We start from the raw sequence: 21,555 nt of genomic DNA on the forward strand, positions 1-21,555 counted from the left end.
GGATGGTACAGCTTGAACCTCTCTAATCCGGCACCTTCGGGACCTGGCCTGTGTCGGACAGAGAATTTGCCAGACCACAGGAGGTCATGCCGACCCCAGACCACAGACTTAAAAATCCCACTGTCAACAAAGTTTTAGAATTGCTTCCTACAAAATCTATTTTTGCTAATCTGTAACTAGTGCCATGGGCTCTGTGCCTTGTATATTGGCCATGTTGTGTTTTTTTTAATGTAAATAAGACTGATCTAGGGAGTGTGCTTGCAGGTTGGAAGTGAGATTCGCCGACGGGTTGCACGGCGAGAGGGGCTGCTGTTTGATGTAAGGAGCCCCGTTGTTCAGCACGGAGGCCGAAGGAGCCCATGCTGAATCCAAGGTAGGGTACATGGAGTGGGCCTCCATCTCCCCACCGTTGGTCAGCAAGGGAGACGCGGGCAGTGAGCTGCCGCCATCATTGGGGTAGTCTCCGGCCGAAGATCCTGTACAGTTTCCCATATAGTGACCATTGTTGGCCAAGAGATGAGAGACAGAATGTCTCGGTAAACCCATCCTGTCAACGTTGCTGGGCAAATGTCCATTCATCATGCTGATGCTACTATCTATAGAAAAGCCATTGGAGGCGCAGGTGATGGGTCCTCTTGACTCTTGGAAGTAATAGGTCTCTGGGATGTGTTTGAACCCCAATCCATTCATCATGCTGTACATGGGCTTAAGGGCTTGGCATTTCCTGTGAAAGCCCCTTGGTCTGCGCCTGAAGGAGCCCTCCTCAAACATGAACTCACTGGCCAGGTCAATGGTCCAGTAATGGCCTTTGCCAGATCTGCCCAGGCCCTTGGGCAGTTTGATGAAGCACTCGTTCAAGGAGAGGTTGTGATGCATGGAGTTCTTCCAGCCTTGGTAGGAGCCTCGGAGAAAGGGGAAGCGGCTCTGGAGGAACTGGTAGATCTCGCTGAGAGTCAGCCGCTTGGTGGGAAAGCCAGTGTAAGGGGGTGGTCTCTATGAGGGGGTCGGGCTCCCCTCTGACCAACTTGAGTGGTTTGAATCACTCCCACTCCCTTGGGTTCTAGACTCTGGATTTATTTGGGGGGTGTGACAAAAGTGCATAGGACACTGGTTTGATGCAAAAGAACGTTGGTTTTATTAGTCAAGGCAATACAAGCTTATTACTCTAGAAAGAGAATACAAGACCAATCTTACAATCGTTCTGATAAGGGACAAAACAAGGAAAGGTACAAGGTCACACTTATAATCACTCCAATAAAGAACTATACATTACACAGTCAAAGGGGGTTACAGTAAAATTATACCTCCCACCTCCCAATACCTAATTCTAGCTAGGTTGGACTCCAGGGCAGGCAGGGACTATGCTTACCATCAGTTAATGGTAGATCACGGTTTCGGGGTTCGCTGATGTGGTAGGGTCTGCTTGCCGTTCCCCGAATGTCGGAGAGAACTTCTTGCTGCGCAATCTTCAGTTGGGTTGAGTCCGCTGATGCGGTAAGGTGTGTTTTGGATCTGTTGGGTAAGTACCTGTTTTCTTTGGCTAGAAATAGGTTTCTACAGTCTGTTAGGTAATGTTTCACCCGTTGGTATGTCAGGATTAGATTGTAGAGTGGAAACTTTTCGATTCTTCGTTTTTTTCCCGTTGGAGTTTTGTTCAAGTTTGGTCGATCGCGGTGGTTTTTCCATTGATACCATGTTTACTGTGGTCGGTTGCTGCCGCGATGGTGATGTTTTTCCTTCCTTCAGGACTCCAGGACTTCGAGGCTGGAGAAGTTAGTTTACAACTGTAACGTTGCTTTCTCTCCTTGTCTTGATGAGTTAGTAGCAATCTTTTAGCTACTTAGCAACTTAATCTCAGTTGAAAACACGGGGCCAGTTATACGATTTCAGTGGTTCTAATCTTGGCGCCAAATCAGTTCAAAATCCTTTGTATAAATTTGGCGGGCTTGGCTCTTCTTTGTAATATTTTGGCGGGCTCGTTAAAAGTTGATATGTTTTGGGTGAGTTGATGTTCGAAAACTGTTTGTCCTCTTTGGGCCTCTTTGTGATGTATATGCTAAAATGGTTTTCCAGACCAATGTTGATGGGTAGCTATCTCTGGGTGATTTTGTGATGTTAATGTCTCTTGTGGAGAAGGATTCTCGAATACTCATTCCTCCAGACAGGTTAACTTAGTCCTCACACCCAGGTAGCCTTACTTAATCAGACTGTCTTCTGCGAGTTCCTTAGGTCCACCCATAGCCTTGAATTTGTCTTTTAAAAATACAATATTCTATTAAAGTTCGTAGTTTCTTCCTTAAGCACTTTAGAGTTCCAAACTTTTCGGTAGATAGTCCCAAATTAAATTTCCTTTCGAATGAGCCCAAACACTGGGAGGGTTCTCGTGAATTTTGCACCTCTTTCAGTACCCCCTGTTGAACTCCACACTCTTGAGTGCCAATCAAGGTAAGCAAAATTCCTGCTCCCGAGAGTCAACCTTCCCTGCATTTATACTAGCTCTAAACATTACCCTGCATCCCCCGTTGAAATGTAATGTAATTTACAGGCGAATACAGTCGTTACAGTTCGGTTACTCGGTTTACTCGGTTTTCACAGTAAAATAACAGTATACAGTCAAATACAACTTTAAGTAAAGTAAATTAAAAGCACATAGTCAAACACATTCTCAAGTAACATAAAGGTCCATAGATAAACACATTTTAAGTTCAGTAAAATAAAGGTACATGATCAAACACATTTTTGGTCGCAATTCCTATGGAGTGGAGGGTAGCCAATGTAACCCCACTTTTTAAAAAAGGAGGGAGAGAGAAAACAGGGAATTACAGACCAGTCAGCCTGACATCGCTAGTGGGTAAAATGATGGAATCAATTATTAAGGATGTCATCGCAGTGCATTTGGAAAGAGGTAATATGATAGGTCCAAGTCAGCATGGATTTGTGAAAGGGAAATCATGCTTGACAAATCTTCTGGAATTTTTTGAGGATGTTTCCAGTAGAGTGGACAAGGGAGAACCAGTCAATGTGGTATATTTGGACTTTCAGAAGGCTTTCGACAAGGTTCCACACAAGAGATTAATGTGCAAAGTTAAAGCATATGGGATTGGGGGTAGTGTGCTGACATGGATTGAGAACTGGTTGTCAGACAGGAAGCAAAGAGTAGGAGTAAATGGGGACTTTTCAGAATGGCAGGCAGTGACTAGTGGGGTACCGCAAGGTTCTGTGCTGGGGCCCCAGCTGTTTACACTGTACATTAATGATTTAGACGAGGGGATTAAATGTAGTATCTCCAAATTTGCAGATGACACTAAGTTGGGTGGCAGTGTGAGCTGCAAGGAGGATTCTATGAGGCTGCAGAGTGACTTGGATAGGTTAGGTGAGTGGGCAAATGCATGGCAGATGAAGTGTAATGTGGATAAATGTGAGGTTATCCACTTTGGTGGTAAAAACAGAGAGACAGACTATTATCTGAATGGTGACAGATTAGGAAAAGGAGAGGTGCAACGAGACCTGGGTGTCATGGTACATCAGTCATTGAAGGTTGGCATGCAGGTACAGCAGGCGGTTAAGAAAGCAAATGGCATGTTGGCCTTCATAGCGAGGGGATTTGAGTACAAGGGCAGGGAGGTGTTGCTACAATTGTACAGGGCCTTGGTGAGGCCACACCTGGAGTATTGTGTACAGTTTTGGTCTCCTAACCTGAGGAAGGACATTCTTGCTATTGAGGGAGTGCAGCGAAGGTTCACCAGACTGATTCCCGGGATGGCGGGACAGACCTATCAAGAAAGACTGGATCAACTGGGCTTGTATTCACTGGAGTTCAGAAGAATGAGAGGGGACCTCATAGAAACGTTTAAAATTCTGACGGGGTTAGACAGGTTAGATGCAGGAAGAATGTTCCCAATGTTGGGGAAGTCCAGAACCAGGGGACACAGTCTAAGGATAAGGGGGAAGCCATTTAGGACTGAGATGAGGAGGAATTTCTTCACCCAGAGAGTGGTGAACCTGTGGAATTCTCTACCACAGAAAGTTGTTGAGGCCAATTCACTAAATATATTCAAAAAAGAGTTAGATGAAGTCCTTACTACTAGGGGAATCAAGGGGTATGGTGAGAAAGCAGGAATGGGGTACTGAAGTTGCATGTTCAGCCATGAACTCATTGAATGGCGGTGCAGGCTAGAAGGGCCGAATGGCCTACTCCTGCACCTATTTTCTATGTTTCTATGTTTCTATGTTTCTATCTCACAATACTTGTGATTTCTGCGGTTTACAGCAGGTAAAATAAAACACCAATTAAACATGGCAGTATGGTGTCACTCATCCCTGCGCGATCCCAAGTTCGGCCAAGGAGCATACAGCACCCTTTGGTGCCTGACTTGACGGCCTCTGCGTTTCACTCGACAAGTGAGACACCATAAGTAAAGTATAATTGCGAGTTGACGATTCAGATCCAAACTGGGACTTCTATATTTCTGAAGAGGTCCCACCAAGGCGGAATGGTGATCTTGAGAATCTTTTTCCCTATCTCAATTGTTTTCTGTTCTAGAGTACAGAAGTGTTCTTGTGAGATAATTACAGCTTTTAGCAGAGCGGTAAGATGTTTGGGTAGAGGGGGAATTGCATAGCCAAAATGTACAACATAATCCTGCAAGTTTGTAATGCTTTCCTTCACAGTGAGGTGGACAGTGGAGGGTTCAGGAATGGGGACAATCGCTACCTGGGCCACTTGAACTGATGCCTCAGGTTTGAAGCAAAAACTGCTGTCACTTACAGGACACCACAGGTGTCCATGTTGGCAGTGGGGTGCACTGCTGGTGACACAATATGTCCCACCCTCTATGTATACTACCTGTGGAGGAATATGGTCTTGTGCCGTTACTTCCATGGTGCAGTTAATAGGCTGTGCGCCAGCAGCTTTAAACCCACACTGTGACTTTGAATGGGCACTCAAGTACTGGGGACACAATATTATGTGTGCACTCCGGCTCCAGCACCCGGAGAGGTCAATACCGTTACAGCGTATGACATAGGGTGGGACCGCTGCGAAATGAATGTGTGCACCTCCCTGAATAACTCCAATGTTTTCCACCCTGTATACCGGTGCGGGTCGGGCTGTCCCACCCATGACCGGCATCCTTAGTACGATTCCCATAATGGTGTGGTTAGATTTCCCACAGTCTATTGGGACAGGGTAGGCTTCAGAGGCTAGGCGGAGCTGGCACGGGCTCAGTGAATTGCTGTACGGGTGGAGGGCTGTGAGGTGCTTGTTCCTGATCTAAGAGGGGACTACACCTTGTTTTAAATCCTCCAGATTGTTGCGGCCCTCGCCCAACAACCATGCCCCATACAATACGCACACCTCGTTCTGTGCAGCCTGGTCCGAAGCGTTTCTATCCTCCCGTATGAGTGCATTCACTGTCTGTGCATGTTTTTCCAGCTCAGCCACTATTTCTTTTAAATGGACAGTCATAGCCTGGTCCTCGTGTAGTTCTGATCCTACTACGGTGTTCTCCTGTTTCAGGATTTTTCTCAATTGGGTCTTTAAACCGTTTATCTGTGTTTGCAGTTCTATGTCATCTGGGCTAGTTATTACAGAGGATGCTGTATTGTAGGTAGTGAAAACGTTGTTTATGATTCCCCTTCTAGGTCCCCCTGAGCCCATGGTGTCCCTAGTGTTTAGGGTATATAGGTCTGCTTTGTCTACATTTCCAAAGTCTAACTCATAACATTTCTTGAACGTGTCTCTAAGTAGGGCCTGGTATAGCAGCTCTGTTTCCTTCGGGCATCATGCAGGTAGGTGAAACTCGGTAAGGTTTAAAATGACTGAAGCTACTACATAATGTATCCCCTGATATAAAATTTTTTCGGTCGGTACCAATACTAATCCATTTCCAGGTCCCTTGGTGCTGGTAGGACCTTTCTATCACTGTGCGTATTGGCGGGGTTGTGGGCAGGGGTTTCTTAATGTGGGCTCTTAGTTCGGTGGCGTTCGTTAATTGGGAGTGGGGAGTGTGGGACCGCGCACCCGTGTAGGCTAGAATCCCAACCCATCCCTTCCCCTTCATCTCGCCATTGCCTGGCAAAGAGATCGATATGTCTGTGGGACAAATAATCTCTGACCCCCACATGCAAACATAAATTCCTTGTTCGGATTCCCACCATTTGTCCCAACACACTGTTACTCCTCCCTGTGTCCCCATGATGGTGTGGTACGTATCATTACCAAATCTTTCCCAGTCCGATTCCTGGTCCCGTGCGTCCTTGCTGAGTTTTCTGAGCCACCACCATCTTCTCAGGGGAATGTTCCCTTTGCAAGTCAAACACACACGCTTTCCCTCTGTAACACTGACTCGGGCAGCGATGATCCGCATCCGGGGGCATGGAAGTGAGGCCTTCCCGTAGGTAAAACCTTCCTGGCTGGAGTAGCAAGATCCCAGCCACCCTGGCCACCTTCCCTCGTGGGCGTAAACGGCGAGTTCTTCCATGTCTCGGGGGCCACCCCCGGCGGTTACGATCGGTGCTCTTCCTCCTGAACACCCGTAAATGAGGGATTCAGTCACCGCTGCTCATCCTCATCAGGGCGAGCAGGAACAGGATCCTTTCCATACTGTTCTCTTTCCTGTAGGGGCACATGAAACAGATTGTCTAACCCTGAGAAACCCTGTCTCTGGTTTGACAAAGGTGACTGAGTTCCAAATTGGGCTCTCTTCCTATCAGACATAATATAATCGTTAATTGATCGGCTGTATTATTCAGTTCCTTATGGACTGATGTCTGCTGCTTACTTTCTATCTCACAGCTGTTTTGCTTATCTTACCGGTGCTTCCCTTAATAGCCATACCGGTAGATTCATCTTACTCCCGGGTATTACCCGGCCTGTGCCTCTTTTAACAGTTGCACAGGTAGATTCTTTTCCTTACCCCAGTTAACTAATACATATATATACTTACCATTACACATAACTTACACTACTCTAAATTATTCACTAAGCATACTTAAATTCACATGGTACTATATATGTACATCTGCCACCCGTCTCTGGGTGGCCAGGTTAATTCCTGCCTTCTTTCTTTCTTCTTCTCCCGCTGGGTGTCCAGCGAGGCCGGTAATAGGTCGGTCTGCACCGCCTAACCCGGAGTGTCCTGACCGGACATGGGTTTGAGTCCCACATTATCAGGGGAACATCCCCTCCGGTGCTACAGCACACCGCTCCTTTTGGGGTTCTGCTTGGTTCGTTTCTTCCCCTGGAGGCTCTGCCTGGCTGAGGGCTATGGGCTGGGGACTCTCACTTGGTGGCTGGTCCACTGCTATCTCTTTTGGGAGTCCCTTGTTGCCCGAGGCTACCGGCCGGGTGTCCCTGCTTGCAGGCTGGTCTCTGATCTTAGGTGCCCTTTTGCGGCTGGTCCCTTTCCCGGGGCTGAACCATTTAAATTGGAGCGCTGGTGACCATAGTGTCTTTGGCCGTGGTGTGCGGGGAGTCCTTCTTACGGCTCCGGCTGCTGGAGGTGTGACCGAGTCCCAAATGATTGGTGGGACAGCTCCTCCAGTAACACAGTCCACCGCCCCTCTAGGTGCAGTCTGTGGGTCTGCCACATCCCCTGTGGGATTTCCACAGTCGGGGGCTGTTGGCTGGGGGTCCCTGCCTTTAGTGCAGTTTACAGTTTTTGGCTGTCCCTTATGTTTTGCTGCTGCCCTGGGTCGAAAAGTTTGCACTGATTTATGTGGAACCACTTTGTTTGGCGGGGCAAATTTATGGCATAGACCATGGGGCTTGCCTTGTCAACAATGTTGTACGGTCCCATGTACAGTGCCTCAAAGACCCCTACTCTAGCGTAGTTTCTCACCATAACCTGGTCCCCTATCTCTCACTCATGGTGCTTGCGAGGTTCTAGCAGCAGTCGGTTGCTCCGATGCTGTTTTCTCATGTTGTTAGCGGCCTGCCAGTGAATCTGTTTAAGGTGTTCAAACAGATTCCTGACAAAGCTGTCCCGGTTCGCTTCCCTAAGCTGACCTTCCATGAGTACCGGGGCTAACACATGAGTGGGGGTTCGCATGGCTCTGCCAGTCATGAGCTCGTATGGGGAGTATCCCATGCTCTTTGACTGGCTGGCCCGGATCCGCATGAGGACCAGTGGTAGGACCTCTACCCACCCTTTGGGTGAGTCCCCTGTCTCTTTGCGCAGCCTTTCTTTGATTGTGCGGCTTAAACGCTCCACAGATCCGGATGACTGCAGATTGTGGGCGACATGCCATTTCCCTTTGATGCCGAGTACCTTAAGGGTCTCCTGCATCACCTACCCGGTGAAGTGACTCTCTTGGTTGGACTCCACATATTGTGGTAGTCCCCATCGGGAGAACACTTCTCTGACCAGGATCCTGGCTGTTCCCAGGGCAGTGGCTGTTCGGCATGGGAAGACTTCCACCCATTTGGTGAATACATCCACTAATACTAGGCAATACTTGTAACCTCCCTGGGCAGTGGGTAGAAGCCCGATGTAGTCGATTTGGATCGACTGCCAGGGTCCCTCTACCCTCCTGATATGTCCCATAGACACCTTTCTTTTCTGGGGGTCGGGGTTGTTGGCTGCGCACACGAGACGGCTAGCACAGAACTCGCATACGTCTTCCCTGGGTCCTGGCCACCGCCCTGTCTGTTCCACTCATTGCCAAGTGGTCTCGGGTCCGGGGTGTCCTGCTCCTGTAGCCTCGTGGGCCAGCTGGAGGAATTCTTTCCGGTGTTGTTACGGTACTACCCATTGCTCCCCCCTGAACAGCATGCCTTCTTTAATGGCAATTGCTGCGGTGCCGTACGGGCCGTCTATCCTTTCCCCTTTAGCTAGTGTGATGTATGTAGCACACAAATCACTGACTCCACACGGTCTGGTGTTGATCTAACTGCTGTGACCTTGGTCCTTTATTGAACAGCTCCAGAGTGACTCTCAGGTATGGTGGTCAGCCTTTTATACTGCCTCTTGCAGGTATTTTCAGGTCTCCCACCACAGCGCCCTCTGTGGTGTACCATTGTGCTTATTATACATTTAAGGTACCAGGACAATACACACATCAATACATAACATCACACTTCCACCCCAGGACACAGGATGATACACACATCGATACATAACATCTCACTTCCCCCCCCCCCCAGTCCCGAAGCCGTTGCCGGGGATCTCGGCCTTGTTTGTCCAACGGAAGGCAGGTATGCATAGACAGTGCGTTTGTATGGTACATGTTATCTGGTACAGATGTTGCATCAACGGGTTGCAGGTACACTGAGCAGTTACATGAAATAGTTATTAAATCCCAGCTCCTCTGGGTGAGGTGCAGTGGCATGGTAACGGATCTCTGATTTCCTTATTAGCTCTTATCATTAATTGTACTTCATATCCATTATTTAACACAAACACAGTGACCATTCAGCATTCAAATATTAATTCTTATTACAAATCCGTCATCTCACATTAACATAGCTCATTTTAGACTCGCTCTTGCCTTACAAAAGTCACTTTGGTAAGGCCCTTTTGAGACTCCCGGGTGCACTTCCTTTTTAAGGCGCTATCTTGGATTCCACAAGGCTTCTCCTTGTTTGATGCTCTGCTGCTCTGGACATGAGGTCGCCACCATCTTGCTCTCTGCCGCTCTGGATGCCCTCCGCCGCCGCAGCCTCCGCTCCCTTCCGCTGCCACCTGACTTGCCGCCTCTCCTGCGGCCGTCGTCGTTGCTTCTCCGGCGGCCACCATAGCCGCCTCCCCCGCGGCCTCCGTAGCAGCCTCTCCTGCGGCCGTCGTGGCCGCCAACCTCCAGCTGCTGCCGCCGCCCGACTCTCCTCTGCGTGGGCCCCTCCGATCCATCGGCCATCCTGGATCTCTCGCACCCCGCCCGCAGTGCCCCGACGGCTCACCCCTCCCCCCCACCCCCACTAGGCCCCTCTCTGCAGGGCTGCTTGCCTGTGGGGTTTAAGGCTGCAGGATCTTTGTGGCTTGAGGTCCGGGGCTGGGGCTTGCCTGTGGGTGGATTGAGGCTGCAGCTCCAGCTCGGTCGGCGCTGCTCTCTAGGGACCCGGGGCACGGCAGCACCCCGGGGAGCAGCAGCCTGTGGAGTGGTGAAGTCTTCCCAGCTCCCACGGACCGTCCCCATCCACCTCCGGCCGAGGAGTGTCGGCCCATCGCCTGCAATGACCCACAAAGGTAAACCGTGCGTCTCGTCCCGGTGGGATACCTGCACCTCCGCTCTGCCGAGAACAGGTATCAGTTCCCTGGTGTAGGTACGCAGCTTCACCGTGACCGGGACCAGCTTGGGTCGTGCAGCTGGGTTAATCCACAGTTTATCAAAAGTTCTCCGACTCATCAACGATGGACCTGATCCCGTATCCACTACCATGCTCACAGGGACTCCATTGATTTTTACTTCCATTACTACAGGGGGCGAATCGTCGGTGCACGTATACAGTCCCAACACCTCATCTTCTTCTGCCTGCTCCTCGCTGAACAGTGGATCATCCCCCATCTCCTCAGCCACATGGTGAGTCTGATTTCTTTTACACATACGCTGAAGGTGGCCTTTCGTGTGTCAGGTATTGCACGTGTACTCCGCAAACCTGCACCGGTGAGCCCCATGGCTTCCTCCACAACGCCAGCATGGTGCTGCTTGATTGGTCCCCCTTAGCGGACTCTGAATTCCAGGACCCCAAGGTCCGTGCTCTCTGCCCCGGGCAGAGCCACATTCTGCAGTTTTGTCCGTGGTGGGCGCTATCCTGTGGACAGTGCCTGCCGGGTTCGAGACTGTGTGGATCATTTGTTTGGTGCTGCAAGTCGAGGTCATATATGCCCGGCTGATGGTGATGGCCTTTGTCAGGGTGACTGTGGGTTCCGTGGCTAGCAGCTTGTGAAGGAGGCCCTCATGGCCAATCCCCATGACGAAAACGTCCCGCAACGCCTCGTCAAGGTGTGCAGCAAAATCACACGGCGCCGCGAGTCTCCTGAGGTCCGCAGCATTTTTGGTGACATCCTGCCCTCGGGTCTGCAGTGATGGTAAAATTTGTATCTGGCCGTGAGGATGCTCTCCTTCGGTTTCAACTGGTCACGAATGAGTTCAGTTAGCTCCTCGTATGACTTGTTCCTGGCGTTCCCTGGTGCCAGCAAATCCAAGACGAGACAGTAAACCTCATCTCCATAACTGGAGAGCAATATCGCCTTACGCTTCTCTCATTGCGTATGTGTCCTCCGACAGATCATTTGCTGTGAAGTAGTACTCGAGCCTTTCTGTAAAGGCCTCCCATTCATTGCCCATGGTAAAATCCTGTAGCGAGCCCAGAGTAGCCATGGTTGCGTGGAGTTCGTCCGCTTCCTTGTCGCCAATGTGGTGTATGTAGCACACAAATCACTGACTTCACACGGTCTGGTGTTGATCTAACTGCTGTGACCTTGGTCCTTTATTGCACAGCTCCAGAGTGCTCCACAGGCGTGGTGGTCAGCCTTTTATACTGCCTCTTGCAAGTACTTTCAGGTCTCCCACCACAGCGCCCTCTGTGGTGTACCATTGTGCTTATTATACATTTAAGGTACCAGGACAATACACACATCAATACATAACAGCTAGTGTGTTCAGGACAGTTTTTAGGATGGGATCTTGGGTCTGAACCATTTTTAGGTCCGGGGGCAAAGCTATCCCTGCCTTCCCTACCGTCCCTATCCTGCCCCTAACTGCTGCGATGGGCCCTGGATTGTATGGATCCCAGAGCTTGCCCGTGCGAGCACCTTGCTTGGCCAACATGTCAGCCTGCTGGTTTTCCTCGCTACGGGGGTCAGTGGTGGAATGTGCCTTCACTTTATGAATGTAGATAGTCCCTTCCTCCCCTACGGTTTTCATGATCTTTTCCATAAGGGCTTAATTGTCAGGGGTCTCCCATCTGCGGATATATATCCGCGGCAGGACCAGATAGCCAGGTATTCCGTGTATGGGGTAGGAAATTCTTCGGAGTGTGTGACTATGTACACCACTGCAAACAGTTCAGCATGCTGGGTGCTTATAGTACTGGGGAGTTTAATTGCCAGGGCAATGCCTGCCTCGGGGTCATGAACTCTGCAGCCTGTGAGTTGTTCACCCGCAGATACTGTGTTTGAACCGTCCACATAGATCTCTCGGCCTGTGGGGTGTAACCCAGCCCGAAAGCCTATGTTAATTTCCCATACCCCTTCTACAGAACACCGGTGGGCTGTCCCTGGATAAATCATGTTGGCTGCAAGTCCTGGCTAGCAGAGACCCTTTACCTTTAGGTCCATTTGAGAGAGGAGCAGGGTCCAGCGAGCAATGCGGACACTGCTCACTGTCCCGTCCTTGATTCTCCTGTCCAGGAGCATTTGCGTGGGCGTATGATGGGCAAGGAGTGTGATAGGGGATCCCCCCTGTGAAGATCAGTGATCTTTTCACAGCCCAGTGAGTGGCTAGGAGGTGCCTCTCACAGTTGAAGTATCCCTTTTCCACATCCGTGAGTATCATGGAGGAGTAGACCATTGGTCTCAGCCAGCCGTGCCGCTCTTGGAGCAGTACTGCGCTCAGGCTGTCTCCACTGACTGCTACCTTCAGGAAAAACTCTTTACCCCCATCGATGGCCCCTGGAGCTGGCGCGGTCTGCAGGTCTTTCTTCAGTTGGATAAATGCTGCCTCGCTATCTTTGTCCCATTCCCACTCCACTCCCTTGTGTAGGAGTCCGAGCAGAGGGGCCGCTGTGGCTGCAAAAGCCTCAATTAAATCTCTGCAGTACCCGGTCAGCCCCACAAAAGATCTTATTCCTGTCACTGTGTTAGGGGCGGGTAACTTCTGCACTGCTTCCCATCTAGCCTTGTCAATGGCTCTTTCCCCAGCGTGCTCAGCCAGTCCCAGGAATTTTACATCCTTCAGGCCGATCTGTGCCTTCTTGGGGTTTACTTTAAATCCTTCTTCTTTCAGCAGCTCCAGCAATTCAGCCAGCAGTGGGCCATGCTCCTCCCCCTCATCGGTGAACAGGAGCAGGTCATCTACATACTGTACTAACGGCTGGGGTCTTCTGAAGTTCTTTAAACAGTTGGCCATACACTGATGGAAAATACTGCGGCTGTTGTGGAAGCCCTGAGGGAGACAGTTCCAAGTGTATTGCTGTCCTTTAAAGGTAAAAGCAAACTTGTATGGACCAGAACCCGTTGGAAATATCCAGCACCATGAAGGTGGTCGCGGAGGCTGGGATACTCCCAGTGAGGTCGGCGACAGCAGCAACGGTGGATGCACAGGCGGGGATGTTACGGTTGAGTACTCGATAGTCCACCGTGGCTCTCCAGGATTTGTCTGGTTTCTTAACCAGCCACAATGGAGAGTACACATGGGTAGCTATTGGTCTGTGCCTGTGAAACCCACCAAGCTGTAGGGGACCCTGTTAGACAGAGGTGAGGCGGCGGGGTTAGCTGCATAGACAAGGGTGCTTGAGGCACCGGTGTCCAGCAGGTAAGTCCCTTTCACCTTTTCCATTTCCATCTGTACGGTCGGTCTCCCCCACGCATCATACTCGAGGGCACACAGGTGGACGGGCTGCACCTGTCCTAGTCACGGTTTTGGTTGGGATGGGGCAGATGGGATTTCAGTACCTGTGGTGGTGGCTACCTTCCCATGGCCATCTAACATGGCTCGGAGCGCAGTTAAAAAGGTTTCAAACGAGTGGGGAGGGGCTGGCTTCTCGGTCTCGGCCTTTTTGGCCGGTGCTGGAGAACTCTTTCTTGCGCTATCCTTCCAAGGATTTCTACAATCCTTTCTCCAGTGCCCACTCTTTCCGCATCCGAAGCAGGTACTGTAAAGTCCTGTCCCCTCAGTACAGATTCACACGAGGCATGTAGTGAAGTCAAGGTCACTCTGGACCTGCACCTTTATTTCACAGCTCTGGAATGCTGCACTTGCCTGAGACCTGCCCTTATAGACCTGTCTCTTGCAAGTACACCCCTGGTGGTGGTATGCTGGTGGTTACAGGTCATATCTTATGACAGTCATGTATAGCATGTTAGGATACATTTAAATATAATAATGTAAGATACATGACATCACCCTCCCCCAAGGTCTTATTGTCTTTATAGGTTCAGTCTCTCAGGTGGTCTACGCTCTCACGTGGAGCGTCTGAGTTGTGGTTCAGTTGTTTGTCTTGGTGTCTGTTTTTCTTTGGGTGTGGTTGCTGGTATCTTGCCTGGGCTGTCTGTTTCGATTGGTGTGATTGTTGTTGACTCGCCTGGGCTGTCTGTTGGGATTTTCCTTTCCTCAGGTTGTTCCCTCTGTCTGTCCACCAGGTGTGGTGCGAGTTCCACATTGTAGTCTGCCTCTGGTTCCACAGTGTTGTTGGTAAATCTGCTTTTGACTTGGTCTACATGCCTCCGGCAGGTTTTGCCATTGTCCATTTGTACTATCAGTAGCCTGTTTCCTTCCTTGCCCGTTACTGTCCCTGCAAGCCATTTGGGACCCCTGCCACAGTTTAGTACAAACACTTTGTCCCCTATCTCATTCCATCTCCCCCTTGAATTTCTGTCATGGTACTCAGTCAGCTTACGGCGCTTTGCCTCAATGATTTTGTGCATGTCTGGGAGGATTAATGAGAGCCTTGTTTTTAATATCCTTTTCATCAACAGTTGCGCGGGGGGGATCCCAGTCAATGAGTGCGGACGAGATCTGTATGCCAGCAGCAGTCGCGACAGGCGACCCTGCAATGTGGGACCTTGGATTTTAAGCATGCCTTGTTTAATGATTTGCAGTGCTTTCTCCGCCTGGCCATTGGAGGGCGGCTTGAACGGTGCCGTCTTGACGTAATTTATGCCGTGGTCAATTTAAAACTCTTGGAATTCTCCGCTGTGAAACACAGACCATTGTCACTGACCAATATGTCAGGGATTCCGTGCGTTGCAAACATGGTTGCGAGGCTCTCCACAGTGGTAGACGTTGTGCTCGAGTTTAAAATGGTGCATTCGATCCACTTTGAAAATGCATCTACAACTACGAGGAACATTTTGCCCATGAATGGGCCTGCATAGTCTATGTGCATCCGCCACCACGGTTTGGTAGGCCAGGGCCAGGAGCTCAGAGGAGCCTCCCTGGGGGCATTGCTGAGTTGGGCACAAATGGTGCACCTTCGGACGCAGAGCTCCAAGTTCGCGTCAATACCAGGCCACCAGACGTGGGATCTGGCTATGGCCTTCATGAGAACGATCCCCGGGTGCTCGCGGTGGAGCTCCCGGACAAATGCCTCTCTGCCTTGCAGAGGCATGACTACTCGGCTGCCCCACATCAGGCAGTCTGCTTGTAGTGATAGCTCATGCATGCGCCTGTGAAAGGGTTTTAATTCCTCGGGGCAGGCAACGCGAGCCTCTGCCCAGTCACTGGTTAGGACACATCTTTTTACTAAGGATAACGTGGGATCGCTGGCCAGCCAGACTCTGATTTGGCGAGCCGTCATGGGCGAACCTGTGGACTCAAAGGCATTGATTGCCATGACTATCTCACAGTCCTGTTCATCAGACCCTTCCGTGCTCACCAGGGGTAGCCTGCTGAACGCTTCGGCACAGGGTCTGTGCCTGGTCTGTGCCTTATGGTATAGTCGTAGGACGCCAGCATGAGTGCCCACCATTGAATTCGCACTGAGGCGTTGGCGTTTATTGCCTTGGTCTCGGATAGGAGGGACGTGAGGGGATTGTGATCGGTTTATAATGCGAACTTGGCCCTGAAAAGGTATTGGTGCATCTTTTTGACACCGTACACGGCAGCGGGCGCCTCCTTCTCTACCATTCCGTACCCGCGCTCCGCCCGCGAAAGTGACCTGGAGGCATAAGCTATGGGTTGTAATTTGCCCGCAATATTGACATGTTGCAAAACTCACCCGACCCCATACGCTGACGCATCGCATGTGAGAACTAGCTTTTTACCTGGATCAAAGAAAGTCAAAACACTGTTGGAACACAGAAGGTTGCGTGCCTTATTGAAGGCGCATTCCTGGGCGTTCCCCCAAAACTAATCGCACCCCTTCCTGAATAGCACGTGGAGAGGCTCCAGCAGTGTGCTTAAGTTCTGCATAAAGTTCCCAAAGTAATTGAGTAGCCCGAGAAAGGCGCGCAGTTCTGAGACATTCCGGGGCCTGGGTGCCAGGCGAATTGCTTCTGTTTTGGACTCTGTTGGGCGGATTCCATCAGCGGCAATCTTTCTGCCCAAAAATTCAACCTCGGGTGCAAGAAACAGGCACTTGGATTTCTTGACTCGTAGGCTTACCCGATCCAACCCCTTTAGTACTTCCTCCAAATTATGGAGATGGGAGTCGGTGTCCCTGCCCGTGATAAGTATGTCGTCTTGAAATACAACCGTCCCCGGGATGGACTTGAGCAGACTCTCCATGTTGCGCTGGAATATGGCAGCTGCCGACCTGATGCCGAATGGGCATCGATTGTACATGAAAAGGCCTCGATGTGTGTTCATGGTGGTGAGTAGCTTGGATTCCTCGGTAAATTCTTGCGTCATAAACGCAGATGTGAGGTCTAGTTTTGAGAAAAGTTTACCTCCAGCCAATGTGGCAAATAAGTCCTCCGCTCTGGGCAGCGGGTACTGGTCCTGCAGGGAGACTCTGTTTATGGTAGATTTGTAGTCCCCACAGATTCGTACGGATCCATCAGGCTTCATGACTGGGACGATGGGACATGCCCAGTCGCTAAATTCCACAGGTGATATAATACCTTCCCGCAGAAGCCCGTCTAGTTCGTGTTCAATCTTTTCCCTCATCACATAGGGTACAGCTCTGGCCTTTTGATGGACTGGTCTAGCATCCTGTGTGATGTAGATTTTGACTTTGGCCCCTTTGAAAGTGCCCACACCTGGCTGAAAGAGATGTTCAAATCGCTTTATAACTGTTGAGCAGGAGGTCCATTCCTCTAATGACATGGCATGGACATCATCCTATTTCCAGTTTAGTTTTGCCAGCCAGCTTCTCCCCAGCTGTGCTGGGCTGTCTCCGGGGACAATCCACAGGGGAAGTCAGTTCACTGTCCCTTTGTGTGTGACAGAGAGCATGGCGCTGCCGAGGACTGGTACGATTTCTTTGGTATAGGTCCTTAGTTTGGTGTCGACCCTTGTGAGTTTTGTTCTGTCTCTTTTATGCGGCCACAGTTGTTCAAATTGTTGAGCGCCCATGAAAGATTGACTCGCTCCCGTATCCAGCTCCATGTTGACAGGTATCCCATTGAGTAGAACCCTCATCATTATAGGGTCCTGTTGTAGGAGCAGTGGCCATTGATCGTGTTAACCCGCTGTACATCGGTGTCCCAGGTACTGTCCCCACCGTCTTCTGGTCCGGTTTCCGACCCATCCGATTCGTGTACCAGCTGAGCTGCTGTTTTTTTTGCACATGTGGGCCAAATGTCCTGTATATTCACAGTTCCTGCAAACAGCCTGCTGAAATCGACATCCCCTTGACGAGTGCCCACCCCCACACCTCCAGCACAGACTGCTTGCAAAGAATGAGCTGCGTCTGGCTGATCTCTCTTGAGCTTCTCTCAGTTTGTAGTTGATTGCTCGCATTGTGGGTTGATGAGATGTGAACGGCCGTTCCAGTGGCCCTTGATGGCTTCTGGTGCCACTGCCTGCTGTCGAGAGCCTGTTCTCCCGGTTTTGTCTGTGTGTCGGGTTAGCAGCTTGTTTAATGCTGTGAACTTCTTGTTCCGATATTTCGTTAGTTGCCGTACCTGCATTGTAAATCAACCTCGTTTCTTCTTCCCCTACCAAGAATGTCTGTGCAACCAGTGCTGCTGCCTCTAAGGTCAGGTTCTTGGTCTCTGTGAACTTTCGGAATATGCCTGCGTATGAAAAAGTCTCTCAGCATTTCTCTCCTCAGTTCATCAGAGAACTCACATAAACTAACCAACCTCCGAAATTCCGCCACGAAGTCGGGTATGCTCTGGCCCACACAGCGTAAGTAGTTGTAAAACCTGTGTCTGGCCATGTGTAGGCTGCTCGCTGGCTTCAGGTGGTTTCTTACCAGTGTGCTCAATTCTTCAAACGACTTGCTTGCTGGTTTCTCGGGTGCCAGCAGATCCTTCATTAAAGCGTATGTTTTCGAGCCACAGCTGGTCAAGAGATGGGCTCTTCTCTTGTCTGCTTTGTCGTCTCCTAACCAGTCTTTGTTTAGAAACATAGAAACATAGAAAATAGGTGCAGGAGTAGGCCATTCGGCCTTCGAGCCTGCACCGCCATTCAATGAGTTCATGGCTGAACATGCAACTTCAGAACCCCATTCCTGCTTTCTCGCCATACCCCTTGATCCCCCTAATAGTAAGGACTACATCTAACTCCTTTTTGAATGTATTTAGTGAATTGGCCTCAACAACTTTCTGTGGTAGAGAATTCCACAGGTTCACCACTCTCTGGGTGAAGAAGTTTCTCCTCAGCTCAGTCCTAAATGGCTTACCCCTTATCCTTAGACTGTGACCCCTGGTTCTGGACTTCCCCAACATTGGGAACATTCTTCCTGCATGGTTACAAAGCTTTGCTGGAGCTTTCTATAAAGTCCTCCCAATTGTCTCCAGCATTGTACTTTTCATCTGATCCGTTATTCACCATTCTGTGGATTCTGTAATCCCGTAAATCGTCGCCACTGTAAAGTCCTGTCCCCTCAGTACAGATTCACACGAGGCATGTAGTGAAGTCAAGGTCACTCTGGACCTGCACCTTTATTTCACAGCTCTGGAATGCTGCACTTGCCTAAGACCTGTCCTTATATACCTGTCTCTTGCAAGTGCACCCCTGGTGGTAAGGTATGCTGGTGGTTACAGGTCATATCTTATTACAGTCATGTATAGCATGTTAGGATACGGTTATATATAATAATGTAGGATACATGACAGGTACGTTTTTTATCGGCGGGGTTGCCTCCCTCGTGGCGCCATTCCCTCTTATCTTGGCTCGGTCGGATTTCGTGAACCCTTCCCTTTTGTGGATGCTCTTCTGTCCCTCTGCCGTTTCTGTAAGCTGGGGCCAGTTGCCTAAGCACTCCCTGTTCGGTGGCTTGAGGATCTCTTGGGTCGAACCAGGCCTCGGCCTTGGTTCTTATTCTGGGTAAACTGTTAGCTGCAGTTAGGCTTCAGAGTCAGTGTGCTAATTCATCCGGGCTTAAGTTATCCCTGTTTAGGTTCCCACTACAGGCGCTTTTGTACACCGGCCACAGTCGGTCTGCGAAAGCCTGTGGGGTTTCTCCTGTGAGCTGCACCATTTTCTCTACTCTAGATAAGGGACTCCCGTCATTGCAGCCCATAGGCCCCAAGTTTCAACATGATTTGCTCCTGATTTTTAGGAGCAACTGGTGTATAACGGAATATGTTAGAAATCGGAATTCTCGTCATTTCGTTTGCTCCAGTTCTAGTCAGTTAGAACAGTTTCACTTTGGAACAGAATTTTTTTTCAAAAGGGGGCGTGTCCGGCCACTTACGCCTGTTTTCAAAGTTTCGTCAGTGAAAACTTACTCCAAATTAACTTAGAATGGAGTAAGTGAAGATTTTTGCATGCTCGAAAAAACCTTGTCTACACTTTAGAAAATCAGGCGTAGGTTACAAATTAGGCGTAGGGAATGGTGGTGGGGGGGGGGGGTTTAAAGGGAAGTTTACAAACATTAAACACTTCAGTTTTACAAATAAAGAGCCATCATCAATAATAAATGATAAATACATCAATAAATCAACCAATAAATCAATCCAAAAAGATTAATAAGAAATAATTTTTTTTTTAAATCAATAAATAAAACATTTTCTACTTAGCGACTGCAGCACCGGGAGCCCTCCAACAGCGTGCTGGGATGCCCCCTCAGTGAATCTCTGTCAGTGTCTCTATCTCTCTGTCTGTCTATGTGTGTCTCTCATTCTCTGTCTGTCAGTGTCTGTGTTTCTAACAACGAGGGGAGGGGGAGGAGGGGGGTAGAGGGAGAGAGGGGGGGAGCAGAGGGAGGGAAGGGGGAGAAGAGGAGGGATAGGGAGAAGGGGGAGGGGTGGGGGAGAAGGGGGAGGGATGGGGAGACGGGGGAGGGGGGGAAAAGGGGGGGGAGCGGGGGAGAAGAGGATGAGAAGGGGGGGAGGGGGAGGAGAAGGGGAGAAGGGGGGAGGGGGAGAAGGGGAGATGGGGGGGAAAGGAGATGGGGGGAAGGAGAAGGGGGGGTGAAGGAGAAGGGGGGGGAAGGAGAAGGGGGAGGGAGGCTGAATGGGCTGGGCCCGAGACTTCGGGCAGTGCCCGTCCTCAGCACCAGATTTACAGGTAGGTGGCATTGGGTCAGGTCGGGGGGAGCGTGGGTCAGTGGGGGGGCGGTGGTGGGTGGGAGGTCGGTTCGGTTCGGGTCGGGGGGAGGGAGGGAGAGGGAGGTCAGGTCGGGAGGATGGAGGTCAGGTTGGGGGGAGGGAGGTCAGGTCGGATCCAGTCCGGGGGCGGGCGGGGGGGGGGGGGGTGGGGGGAAGTGGGAGTCGGGTCGGTGTCGGTGTCGGGTCCGGAGGCGGGGGGCAGTGGGGGGCGGGGGGAAGCAGGAGTCGGATCGGGTCGGGTCGGGTCCGGTCCAGGGGCCGGGGCGGGGGAAGCGGGAGTCGGGTCGGGGTCGGTCCAGGGTGGGGGGGGAAGCTGGAGTCGGGTCGGGGTCGGGGTCGGTCCAGGGTGGGGGGGGGAAGCGGGAGTCGGGGTCGGGTCCGGTCCGGGGGCGGGGGGGCAGGGGGAAGCGGGAGTCGGGTCGGTGTCGGGTCCGGTCCGGAGGTGGGAGGCGGGAAGCGGGAGTCGAGTCGGGTCGGGAGGAAGCAGGAGCTGGCCGTGGGAGGAGCCTTATTCACGCAGCCCCAGTGAGGCCATTCGGCCAGGGCTAGGGGCTGCGTGCTTCGGCCCCTCCCACACAGTTTTGGGCGCCTGAAGCTACTGCACTTGCGTGCCCACTGTAGCGCGCATGTGCAGAGGTCCCGGCACTGTTTTCAGCGCAGGGACCTGGCTCCGCCCCCTACAGCTCCTGCTGCGCTGCGCCGAGCTGCAAACGACCTGCAGGGAGCCGGAGAATCTGGAGGTTTTTTTTAGGCGCACTTTGTGGCGCGAAAAATGGGCGTCCAGGTCGGGACTGCGCCGTTCTCGGCACGGCTCGAAACTTGGGCCCATAGCTTCTAAAATATCCTTTTGGACGGCAGCAAGTGTTTTCTATCCTCTTTTGCTCTCAGTAGAGAGGGACTGGTACAGTTTGCTATCTATGGATAGGAGAAGCACCTTTGCCATTTCTGCATCATCGCATCCATTAATACCCCCTGCCTGTTCCACTTCCACAAAGTGAACCGAGGGGTCTCCCTTTGGAGTTAGCTTTCCCAGGTGGCTTATCATAGCCCTAAGCTGGTGGGGAGTGTGGAGGACCACAAACTGACTTTCCAGGGGCCCTGGACCCCCGGCACTGGTGGGCGGGCCAAACTTCTATTGCCGGACCGGGCACATTGGCCCTGGTTCTGGCTCTCCCTGTTCTGGCTCACCTCCGTCTCCTCCCTGCGGCTGAGCCGAGCTGAAACTCGGTACTAC

The 21,555-nt window shown here is 51.0% G+C and overlaps 1 protein-coding gene across 1 annotated transcript; it reads right to left on the reverse strand.

The window, feature by feature from the left end:
• Nucleotides 1-225: 225 nt before the first annotated feature.
• LOC139229047 (forkhead box protein F1-like) lies at nucleotides 226-11,877 on the reverse strand. The gene is made up of 2 exons (XM_070860712.1): nucleotides 11,680-11,877; nucleotides 226-993 (listed from the first exon to the last, which is right to left on the reverse strand). The coding sequence occupies exons 1-2, from the start codon at nucleotides 11,875-11,877 to the stop codon at nucleotides 226-228; spliced, it is 966 nt and encodes a 321-aa protein (XP_070716813.1).
• Nucleotides 11,878-21,555: the final 9,678 nt, after the last annotated feature.

The sequence above is a fragment of the Pristiophorus japonicus genome, chromosome 2 (genome assembly GCF_044704955.1).
Source record: "Pristiophorus japonicus isolate sPriJap1 chromosome 2, sPriJap1.hap1, whole genome shotgun sequence".
NCBI lineage: Eukaryota > Metazoa > Chordata > Chondrichthyes > Pristiophoridae > Pristiophorus > Pristiophorus japonicus.

What these genes read in the sequence shown, in the direction of transcription:
- LOC139229047 (XM_070860712.1), bottom strand. Translation starts at nt 11,877, where the DNA reads ATGGAAAAGATCATGAAAACCGTAGGGGAGGAAGGGACTATCTACATT. An exon ending in TTAGGGGCAGGATAGGGACG is followed by an intron (nt 994 to 11,679) that starts GTAGGGAAGGCA and finishes ACCCCCTCATAG; the next exon opens with AGACCACCCCCTTACACTGG.